This window comes from Paramormyrops kingsleyae, chromosome 4 (assembly GCF_048594095.1).
Source record: "Paramormyrops kingsleyae isolate MSU_618 chromosome 4, PKINGS_0.4, whole genome shotgun sequence".
Lineage (NCBI taxonomy): Eukaryota > Metazoa > Chordata > Actinopteri > Osteoglossiformes > Mormyridae > Paramormyrops > Paramormyrops kingsleyae.
This window is the reverse complement of record NC_132800.1, coordinates 20,556,943-20,569,320: the sequence shown is the minus strand read 5'-3', so window position 1 is coordinate 20,569,320 and position 12,378 is coordinate 20,556,943. Positions and strand designations below refer to the sequence as shown.

General features: G+C 45.5%; 1 protein-coding gene across 1 annotated transcript; it reads left to right on the top strand.

Moving 5' to 3' along the window:
* The first annotated feature begins 2,127 nt into the window (after positions 1–2,127).
* On the top strand, positions 2,128–5,259 carry LOC111840237 (nicotinamide/nicotinic acid mononucleotide adenylyltransferase 1-like). The gene is made up of 5 exons (XM_023804875.2): positions 2,128–2,388; positions 3,031–3,139; positions 3,402–3,585; positions 3,696–4,108; positions 4,746–5,259. The coding sequence occupies exons 1-5, from the start codon at positions 2,326–2,328 to the stop codon at positions 5,141–5,143; spliced, it is 1,167 nt and encodes a 388-aa protein (XP_023660643.2). The 5' UTR covers positions 2,128–2,325; the 3' UTR covers positions 5,144–5,259.
* Positions 5,260–12,378: the final 7,119 nt, after the last annotated feature.

The following is a 12,378-nucleotide window of genomic DNA, read 5'->3' as shown; positions in this document are numbered from 1 at the left end:
TGGGGTCTTCTGCCTTTGCTTTCCGTCCTGTAACCCAGGATGTTGAGGGTCGGTGACTGTCCCGATGCTTGTAAATCTTTTTCCGCAGGTTATTCTGTGACTCGCTGCTGACCTCTCCATTCATCCATTCCTCTGACAGATGTACTCCCGTTGCTCTTTCGGCGAGCAACAGGCTTTTTGCCTCCATGCATACTGTACATCCTAACTTCTGATTTTTGGAGTAGAGCCATGTATTCCTGATTCTCCACTCACTCCATTGCTTTGTTGTCCAGTTGAAAGGTGTTGCATGATCGCCTGGTCCGCTGCATGTCGCAGCGGTGGTTTCTGGCGCCAAAGTCTCGCTATCCTCGGTGCTGGTGCTGTCACTAGCAGCAACTTTTAGCGGCGGCAGCGGCGGTAACACCGGCAAGCTAGTTGTAGCTGGTGCACTGTCATCACTCCTCTTCGTTTGTTTTGTAAATCCAAATTGACTGAGGTTTGGCTGCTTTCTTTTTGACATTCTTATTAGTATCCACAGAGTGTTCCAAAAAACGAATAAAGTATGTTTTGAACTTGAAGTTAAGCTAACATTCAAATACCAACTCAGTGAGAAGTTCAAGTGGTGACGTCAACGTAGTACCGTAATTTTTGGACCATAAGACGCACCGGACCATAAGACGCACCTAGTTTTAGAGGAGGGAAATGAAGAAAAAAAAATTCTGAACCAAATAGTGTCCTAAAATATTTTATGTCAACCATCCTTACCTGGCCACATCCCTCCCCCCTTTTATGGCGCTGATGGGGATGTATCTAGATCGCGTTTCACCGCTGCGTTGTTCAGCAAATTACCATGCGAATGCGATTTGAATACGCGCTAATGCGGCTATTTAGAATGTGAATAGCGATCTTCGGGTGACAGCGGTACTACACGCCCCCGATGCAGGTAAAACAAAGTAAGGTGACATGGTTTGATTTTTTTTATTTATTTTTTTATTTAACGTAATTTTGAAAAGACAGAAGCCAGCGTTTTTTCATTATTCTACATTAAGATTTCAGTGAGATATAAACTCAAATAGACGCGAAAAGTACGCTGTACAATGCACTCGAACCCAGAAGGTTAAAGCACGTGAGCAGAGCAATATTCGGACCATAAGACGCAGGAACTTTTTCCACCCACTTCTGGGGGGAAAAAAGTGCGTCTTATGGTCCGAAAAATACGGTAATTTCAGTGCAGCGCCGCCACGCATGGATGGTCACAGCAGGAGACAGCGGAAAATAGTGTTCGGAAATAGTCATGTAATGAGCGAATAAACACACAACATTGACACATTTTTAATATCATCATTTATTTCAGGAACCTTAATGTACAGAAAATCAAAATCTATATGCGACACAAAAAATGGAAAGTGTTTTAGAGCTCCCCCTAAATGTCTCAAAGTAGGCTTTCAGGGGAGCCCAGGTCCTTTTCAGGGGAGCCGAGCTCCCCTTAGCTCCCCCGTAATTCGAACCCTGCTCCCAACCTTGTGTTATTCGTGCCAGGTGAATAAAACCGCTGCATGGCCCCACGTCCCTTCGTTCTTTAAGTGAAAACCACAACGCAGACACATGAGGGGTTACAAATGCTTTTTTTTTTAACCGCAAAATCATTTTTAATGATAGAAATAAACGAGGTACAAGGAACTCAGTCGATATATTACATACCAAACTTAAAACCAGCTACCAGGGATGAAAACATAGATGTGTCAAAGAAATGAAAAAGAGTAAAACAAAAATGCATAATTTGAAAGTCTTTTATGATCTTATATGTCTTCTGTGCTGCCTTGTTCTTGGATATTCGTATAACATGTATATATTGTTTGAAAAAAAACATGAAAAGTTAGGTTCAGTATCGATCCATTTTGTTTTATGTATTTGAAACAGCCCTAGTAATAATAGTGATTGAATAACATGCAATTCGTTTGCTGCACCAAATTTCAACGTTGGCTCCATTCCATTGCTTCTTCGTCTGCGCATCCCTGTGCTTGATTGCGGCCAAGATTTCGTCACTGGAATGTGGGCATGCTTTAATGGAGCTAGGTTTGGAAATTGCGTACACGCGTTCTAGAACTTCGAAGCTTCCAACGTCATCAGTCACATGGTAATTGCTGTCCATACGAGCTTCGAAACAATACGTCAGAACTTAATGAGAGTGGTACAAGCTTCGATGTCTTTTTGATTCGTCCGCACACGCAGTTAAGTTCGTCACACGACTGTGGGCGTGGTTTACTGGAGCTGGGTTCAAAAGTGCGTGCACGTGTTCCAAGCTTCCAGTGTCGTCAGTCACATTGTAATTGCTGGTCAAGTACAATGTCTCGGAAACGTCCCATCGCTAGCGCTAAGCGCGCTCACACTGCGCGGAGCTTTGATGAGGTATTTTGGGGCACGAGTGCTTAAATATACAGAGTGCTTGCTGTACATGTGTTGATTACAACTGGAGATGATCGGTTCATGCGGGCTTGTATCACGTTTGGGCAAAAAGCGAACAAGACCTATTATCTTCCGCTTTGATTGATGTTCTGGTAGTAAAGCGTTAGAGCTTTTATTTTGTTTTATATGAGATATGCGATGAAACTACGTCTGTTCGATTCATGTTCACGATAACTGCTAATTAGGATAAGCAGTCACTTTGAAAATCACAAAAATGTCGCTCGTGCTGTAATTTGGATCGCAACTGAAATGCATAATTTAAGGTTGCTCAGTAGTGTGGTGCATTACATCCTTATCTATAAACAGATTTCTGTTGTGTTGAGGGAAATATTCAATGGAGTATTACAGATTATTGTTGGATTAAGTACTGAAATATTATTATAAAACTGAGAACTTAGAGTAAGAAGCTGAAGCATCTGGCTTGTTTTGGTGTATCACTCACTGGGTTAAGACCTTAGGCTGATAGTTGGAAGGTCACTAGCAGACTGGTGCTGTCACTGGACCCTGTCCTTCTGCCCATTCAGAAAACTGCATGTGACTACATGTAGTGTCATTTTGTAACGTTTCCCAATGCATTTTCTGCAGGTACCAAAGAAAACTAAAGTGGTGCTGCTGTCTTGTGGCTCATACAACCCAGTCACAAATACGAAACTGTGCATGTTTGAAGGAGCACGTGAGCACCTGCAGACCAAAGGTACTCCGCCTGCTAGCCGTCATACATGGTGCACTGGCCTGTCATAAGCTACTAACAAAATGCTTATGCCAACTTCATTTTTTATACAAAAAGTTGTCATTTTTAATGGGAACATTAAGTGTGACATACCCAGCCCCTTTACTGGTTCATAGCGTGCCATGCTAACTTTTAGCTCCACAAAGTTTAAATGTGAAACTTACTTTGTTAAAAAGCATGAACCATACTCAACATAGGACACCTGTGCTGTGCTTGGCTTCCCCAGGACAGTATGAAGTTGTGAAGGGGATCATATCACCAGTGGCTGATGGCTACAACAAGAAGGGCCTGATCGAGGCCAGCCATCGGGTGGAAATGGCCAAGCTGGCGGTAGAGAACCACAGCTGGATTGAGGTGGACAGCTGGGAGAGCAGGCAGGCCGAATGGCTGGAGACAGTCAAAGTGCTACGGTGAGCTCGCCCTAACGGTGAAAGAAGGGCCCCATCTTTCAGCTATGAGTCCTTTCCTTTGACCGTTACACCCCCTGTTGGCTGAACTGATCTTTAACATCTGTTCCCAGGCATCACCGGCAGGAACTGCTCTCCCAGGAACCGGACACTGATGTGGTGGGCACTACAAAGGCTGGCAGGAAGAGAAAACGCATGGATGCCAGCAGTGCCACCAAGAGGAGGAAGCTGGAGGAGGCGGAGACTGCACCCAAGGAGCCACCTCAGGAACCGGACACTGATGTGGTGGGCACTGCGACGGCTGGCAGGAAGAGAAAACGCATGGATGCCAGCAGTGCCGCCAAGAGGAGGAAGCTGGAGGAGGCGGAGACTGCACCCAAGGAGCCACCTCAGGAACCGGACACTGATGTGGTGGGCACTGCGACGGCTGGCAGGAAGAGAAAACGCATGGATGCCAGCAGTGCCACCAAGAGGAGGAAGCTGGAGGAGGCGGAGACTGCACCCAAGGGGACACCTCAAAAAACAGGTAACAATCAAAGCTTCCCCTTACTACACTATTTCACTAATCCATGCATTCATCACTACCCGTCTGGACTATTCTAATGCATTATTTTATGGCCTCCCTAATAAACATATCATTAGATTACCACAGTATGTTCAGAACTCTGCTGCCCCTCTACTTGCGCACACTAAAAATCTGCTCACATTACTCCTGTCCTCCATGATTGGTTGCCAGTCTCTTCAAGAATCAAATATAAAATTATCCTCATCACCTTCAAAGCCCTTCATGGTTTAGCCCCTCATTATCTCTCTGAGCTGCTCTTTCCGTGCACTCCTCCCCGTGCATTAAGATCATCCGACGCAGACTTACTCACTGTACCTAAGCACAAGTTATCAACTATGGGTGGCAGAGCATTTAGTGTAACAGCTCCTAACTTTTGGAATGCTCTTCCTCAGTCTCCGTAAGGAAAAATCTGTTATCCATTTTAAGCTCCTGTTAAAAACACATCTATTGAATGAATATTATTCTTCTTGTATTTAACTTGCCTGCCTTGTTAAATGTGTTTTTGTAAAGTGTCCTTGAGTGTATGAAAGGCGCTATATAAATAAAACTTATTATTAAACTGCATCATTTAATGCTGATGATTCCGCTGCCTCCTCAGACGAGCCGCGGTTGATGCTACTCTGCGATGCTGAACTGCTGGACTCCTTTGTGGTGCCGGGGCTGTGGAAGCCTGAGCACATCGAGGAGATCGTCAGCAACTTTGGACTGGTGTGCATGGCCCACTATAAATCTAATCCGGAGGCCATTATTCGGGGCTCCGACCTCCTCTGGCCACACTACCGCAACATCTACGTGGTGCGCGACTGGGTAGGCGTGGACGTGTCGAGCACATACACCCGCCAACGGATGCTGCCTGGCTACAGTGCCCGATACCTGATAAACGATCTGGTCCTCCGCTACATCCAGGAGCGGCGGCTCTACACGCCTGAGAGTGAGCAGAGGAACGCTGATGTTCTTCTGGCTCCGCTGCAGAAACTCGTAGGGAACCATGGCTGAGCACAACCCCCCCCCACTGTCACTCTGCCCTCCTGTAGCCTCGTCATCTTGCCATTCCTACCTTCCCATTTGGATCCCCATGTTGCTCTTAATAAAGACTGTTTTACAATCCTAAATGACTTGAACATTGACTTGAACAGCTGTCCCTAGTCAGTAGATGTTGATGGCATTCTAAGTGAATAAAGGCTTTAATCAGCAAGTTTAAAGAATAAACATTCTTTTCATTTTGTCAAGAAGTAAATACAAGTTTCATTTGTAGGCTTCATCTAATAAAATGTTCTAACCATATTCTCTAATTTTGACTGCATGACCATACCTGTCAAGTTTTGGATTTGAAAATAAGGGAAATTTTCCGGCACCCACCGTGAGCCACCCCACCACCCCAAACAAGCTCCAGTATCCCTTACATTTTAAGACAGGTGTACAAGAAATCTAAAATAACCACTTGTCATTTACATTTTATTTTCATTACACATTTTCTTTTAATTTCTCATGTTCACTCATGTGGCTCTCTGGCATTCACTAATGACTTATTATACAGATTTGTTGCAGACTTCGTATCCTTGTTGAAGTTGTCACAGAAGGTGAAAGTAACGTTGTTTGTCCGCACACAGCATTGCCATTTTAACCTCCGCATTTATGACCTGGTTAATGTTGTAAATGACCTGCAGACTGCAGGTGGCAGTTCTCACAAGGCTACTGACAGTTCAGTTTGGAGAGGCAGAGGAATTTTTTTTAAATGATATAATACAGGAAATTTACGGGAAAATACTAATACGGGAGGACGGCGGGAAAGAGGGGTAAAATACAGTAGTTTCCCGGCCAAAACGGGAGACTTGACAGCTGTGCATGACTCCTTCAAATTTCCTGTTCAAACCATTTATTTTGTGATGTGGCATAGCTTTCAATGATGAAATACAATTAAAATCTTTTCTATTCATGTTAGAATAACATTGAATTTGGATAAGCTGTGACTTCATGTCTTACAAAAATTTGCCTTGGTCCCTAATTTTGATTGCAACTGTATGTTGGTAAAACTTGGAAATGATCAGTTCATTCCATCTTGTACCCTGTTACGGCAAACGGCATACAAGACCTGATATCCTCCGCTTTGATCGTTGTGCCGCTGGAAAAGCTTTAAAGCTTTTATCTTTAAAGCTTCATGTAGGATAGTTGTCACTGATATATGATTCCAATATGTTTGATATATTCATGTTAGGATAACTGAATTTTGATAAGCAGTGACCTGTTAGACAAGTGTCACTTGTGCTGTAATTTTGATTGCAACTGAAATGCATAATTTAAGGTTGCTCAGTAGTGTGGTGCATTATATACTTATCTATAAACATGGTTTTCTGTTATGGAAATCACTTTCAGAATTACATTGAAAGGAATATTCAATGGAGTATTACAGATTATTGTTGGATTAAGTAGTCAAATATTATTATTAAACTAAGAAATGAAAGAGTTTTCTGATTTGTTAGAGTTTATTGGTTCTGTGTCTGTTAGTGTAAGTTACTTCACCTGTGTCTTGTTGCTCTGTGTCCTTGTTAACTCTGCCTCACTGTGTATTTTCTCTCTCAGCTTCCTCTGATATTCCCTGTTTCTTCTCATTCTCTCCTCCACTGATAGCTGCTGCCTAGCCATAACTTCCTAAAATACATAAAGTCAAAGTTGAGTGTAATGATTGGGGGGATGGGGGGGTTCTGGGAGGAATGTTGGATGACGTAAGCCAAATGAACATGGCATAATAGTGAATTGAGAGAGAGGGGGAAGGCACACCTCATCCCCCCAGGGTTGGATGATATGGAAGAAATATAGGGGGAATTACATTAATAAAAAATACAAAAGAGGTTAATGAAACATCATAGGTCATATGGACACCTTCTGGCCATGCTGTTCGAACGTCCAGACTGTGGTGTTTCTGTGTTGTGGGTTTAACATTCCTTTGGTGGCAGTGAGTTGAGAGCTCTGACTGCTAGAGGAAAGAAGTGCAAAATGCACTGTCATTTTGCAGTGTCTGGCAGTTACAGTTCTGATACAGACAGAAGGAGAGAGAACAGTGCATGTGAGGGGTGGGAAGTGTCGTTCACAATGCTGTTTGCACGATGGATGATGTGCTTTTCGTACAGGTGAGAGATGGCTGGGAGAGGAACCCCGATGATACTCTCTGCTGTCCTCTGTACGCAGACTCATCGTTATTGGTGATGAGACCTACTATTGTTGTGTCATCTGCAAACTCTATGATGTGATTTGAACTGTACTAAGCAGCACAGTCATGTGTCAGCAGAGTGAACAGCAGTGGGCTGAGCACACAGCCCTGAGGGAAGTCTGTGCTCAGTCTGAGAAGCCTGGAAGTGTTATATCCTATGGAGACAGACTGGGGCCTGTCAGTCAGGAAGTCCAGGATCCAATTACAGAGGCAGTGTTTATCCCTAGTAGGTCCAACTGTTTTACCAGCTATCTGCAGAATGACTGTGTTGAATGCTGAGCTGAAGTCAATGAACAGCATTCTGACATAAGTGTCCTTTTTGTCAAGGTGGGAGAGGGACAGGTGAAGAGCAGATGAAATGGCATCATCTGTGGAGCGGTCTGGGCGGTACGCAAACTGTCGCGGGTCCAGGTTCTGCAGGAGTTGTATTTTCATGTGCCTCAGTACCAGCCTCTCAAAGCACTTCATGATGATGGGCGTGAATCCAATGACGGGCCGGTAGTCGTTGAGGCAGGACACAGTAGACTTCTTTGGCACTGGGATGATTTTGGTGGTCTTGAGGCATGCTGGTACCACGGCTGAGCGCAGTGATGTATTGAAGCATAATGAATGCGGGTGAGGAGTGCAGAGCGAGGGGACCTCTGCTAAATATTGATCAGATCAATAAATGCAAACTTATGTTGACATAATGCAAGACATAATGCAAATAGATATTGTTATAATGCCTGCTAAACAATTTGGATGCACATACATGCACATCACATCCTTTTTTAAGAAACCAGGGCTGTATTTATATTTAAAAAATTGCATTATGAGCAATTAATGGCATGACAAATGACACTGACTACGTAACTCTTTAATGCAAAAAAACATTGAGAGGGAGGTGAATACACTGTTCTATGCCATTTCAGAGGTCATTTCTTTGCAGATTCCACATTATGAAGCAGGAGCGACAGCGTTCTTATGAAATACGACACACTCGATCGACAACATGAAGATCACTTGGTCAAACTAATGATCTGCAAGGTCAGGTCAGGTCAGGTTGGGGAGCATGTGCTGATGGAGCGCGTTGCTGCACCCACCACACGGCGAAACTCCTCGGGATCCCGGCCGGCGACCCCCCCAGGCAGAGACAGGGTCCAGTCCCACACTCCGAAAATCGCTATCCATTTGCCGCAGCTAGTTGTAATGTGGGCGTCCCCTCGGCCTGGTCCAGCTGCTTGGGTCCTCAGCAATGAGGATTCTGGGAGCCAGATTACCCTTAGTGTCATAACTGACGCTACCTCACAATGCAGATAATGTGCCTCATATGGGACTCCTCTAGCAAACGCTCATTCAACCTGCAGTACCCAAGGATTCTCCAAAGAGACACAGTACCGAAGGAGTCCAGTCTTCATCTCAGATCACTGGATAGCGTCCATGTCTCACAGCCATACAGCAAGACAGGGAGCACCAGGACTCTAAAGACTTGGACCTTCGTCCTCTTGCAAAGATATCGGGAGCAACACACCCCTTTCCGGTGACCTCATGACCCCTCATGCTCTGCCAATCCGTCTGCTGACTTCATAGGAAGAGTCACCGGAGACATGAATGTCACTGCCGAGGTAAATAAGTCTCTCGACAAGGTCGACATTCTCCCCGCAGACAGACTCACTACTGATGGCTGTGCCCAAGAAGTCATTAAATGCCTGGATCTTGGTCTTTATCCAGGACACCCGCAATCCCAGACACTCAGACTCCTCACTCAGTCTCTCGAGAGCCTCGATCAGAGCCTCCATTGACTCCGCTAAGATCACAGCATCTTCGGCAAACTCAAGATCAGTAAATCTTTCTTCACCAAGCTGCCCCACGCATGAGCCCCACAGCTGCTGGACCCCACGTCCCTGCCCAACACCCAGTCCATACAAGCATTGTACAGAGTAGGAGGAAGAACACACCCCTGGCAAAAAAAAGAAGCAGAATGTCATAAAGGAGACTGGACTGAAGAAACTCCTTTTTCTTCCCTCGTTGATAAGACTGAAAACAATGATTCCTCGCTGTGGCATTATAACGACTCCCAGATGGCTGCAAACTGAAATAAAATACATTTATAACTGCAACGTCATAGACTTGTCTTTGTCCTTACGTCAGTGTTATTATAATTTTGATTTTGTAATTTAGTTGTTATATTATTTACAATTTGAAATGCAATTTAGTTTTAGCTTTAGTGTGGTGTTAGTTTTTATTTTAAAGAGACATCTATTTAATGTTTTATGTATTTTAGTTTCAGTTTATGTTTTAGTCATTTTATTTCAAGGGGTAGATGGAGAGTTATAGGGTTTTGCCAGCTACTACTAAGTGTTGTGCCATTGGCTAATTTTATGGTGATTATAGGCTAATAATACAAATGCTACTACTGCTAATGCCAACTCCTACTGCTGCTAACACTATTACTGCTGCTGCTGCTTCCTTTGTTTCTTTTTCTCTGCATTCTGTAGCTCTCGCCCCTCAGTACAGTATTTATCCTCTGTCTCCTGTGGCCGCTTTCAGTTACAGTGGACAGTGACCCAGGGGATGCCCCACTGGAGGATCTGCAGTTGGATGCTATGGCCGTCGCTCTGGCCCCTGTTCCAGTTCCTTGCTCATGGTTGCCCAGCTGCAGGTTCCAGCTTCAGCCTCACATCTCCCGGACCTGGGGTGGCCACTGACATCATAAACGGTGGCGAAGAAGGTCAGGTATGCTCCCCATATCCTGGAAGGGATGTCGAGGCACAGACTGTGTTTGTACCCCCCAGATCCCTTCCGGTCGACTCAGTGACCCCTGCCGGTTCACCACAGGACTACAAGGCACCAGTGTTGCCAGCTCCTGCTGCCCCAAATCCATCCACATTGATAGTCTCACAACTCCACCCAGGTCCAACCAGACCTTCCTCGTGGGCCGGACCCGCAGCAGCTAGCGCTCTCCAGTTCTTGTCCTAATGCCTGAGGTCCCATGGAGCTTCATATGTTCCTGAGTTTCTGTTCCACTTTCCCTCCAGATCTCAGGCCTTCCCCTTCCTCAGTCCTGGTCCCCGTGTCTTTCCCTCAGTGGCATTCCCTTGGCCCGTCCTCCCTGGAGACCTGTCAGTGATCCATACTGCCCTAGTCCCCAAGTCCTGTTCCCAATGGTGTTCCCCATTCTGTTGACCTGTGTTTGGTGTCTTATGCTCCCTCTATCTGACCTGATTCCCCTTTGGTTCAATGCTCTGTTGCCATCTTCCCTGCTCCCTGGGTCTCATTGATGTCTGATCTTGTATGGTTCCTGGTTCCGGTCCCAGCACCAGCTCCACCCATTCCACCTGCTTGTCCTAGTCCTCTTGTTGTTTCACAGCCTAGTCCAGTCATCCCTTTCATCTCTTTTTGCTGGCTAATGATATAATCCCCACGGCAACAATAAAGACCTTTGCTAACCAAAAACCGTGGGTGGATAGAGCTATTCGTGAGGCAGTGAACGCGTATAACGCAGGACTCACTACCGGCGATATGAGCGCTTACAAAGCTGCTTCATATAGGGTTCGGACGTGAAACACTGGTACCGGGAGTGCGCAGAGTCACACTTCCACCAGGGTGACACGGACCAAATGTGGCACAGACTGCACACAATTACGGACTTTAAAAATAAATGCACTGCGGCTGCAAGCGTCAGCTCTGCGTTTTCCCACAAACCAAACACATTCTATTCCTGTTTTGAGGCTAATGATGCTACTGCTAGCCACACAGCTAGCAACAGCTACTGCCTGCTAATGGAGTGCGGTGACATCATCACCATCGCAGAGTGTGACGTGCACAGGACGCTGCAGCGGGTCTGTGGTAACTTCTTCATAAATAAGCAAACTACCACATGGAACGGTGTAACCAACTTTAATCAGCACGCATACTTTCTTTGGGGTAAAGCCGACAGAAGCTGCCACCAATGTATGTCTTAGCACAACATGCAGTCAGAAGAATGGAGCGCTTCTTGTCCCCCTCCGTAATTCCATTTGCCGAGAAAAAGTGTCCCAACCTTTCCTCGTACTCCGTCCAGTCCTCGGTTCCTTCCACGAATTCACCGGCAGCCCCGAAAGTAACCATCTTGCAGGTACACCCCTTGTGCGGGAGAAAAAAAATCCTTTCCCCTCGTCGCCAAAATATGTGGTAACTTCTTCATAAATAAGCAAACTACCACATGGAACGGTGTAACCAACTTTAATCAGCACGCATACTTTCCTTGGGGTAAAGCCGACGGAAGCTGCTGCCAACATATGCATTCAGCTTTTTTTAGTTAGACAGACAGGCGGGGCTAACCCAACAGAACCGGAAACCACGTCACAACCACTCTCCATAAACAATACAGTTTCACACCCATATGGAGACATCTACCCACGCTCCATAAATTAGATTTAAAACAATACGCAATACAACAGGGTCAACATCAGAAGAGCACCTGGACCGGACAGCATCTCTGGGTGCCTGCTGTGCTGTGCTGTGCTGTGCTGTGCTGACCAGCTGACCGGAGTCTGCACCTCCATCTTCAACGAGCCTCTGGCTCAGTCTGTCCTCACATGCTTTTAAAGATCCACCAGCAGTGGTCCTACATTCCTATGAACATCAATGGAACTGCAGTGAGAGGGTGAGCAGCTTCGCATATCTGGGCAAGGACTTTACATACAAAAGTCCTGTCTAAAAAGCCAAGGCAGTGTCTTTACCACCTGAGACACCTGAGGAGTTTTCGTGTCTCTCCCAGAACCCTCAGGACTTTTTACTCTGGTGCTGTGGAAAGTGTCTTGACTGAGAACATCACCTCCCGGTTTGGGATCAGATGTGTCCAGGACATTAAATTAAAGGTACATCCAGATCAGATCTACAGTCTCTGCAGGTCATTTACTGTAGATGGAAGATCAGAGCCACCAGGATCTGTCTGTCCTCTGAACTGTTCCACCCTCCTTTCACACTTTCACATGCTCTGTCCCGCCCCATAACTACAAAAAAGGAAGTTTCAACATCTTCAGAACTAAAGACATCTCTC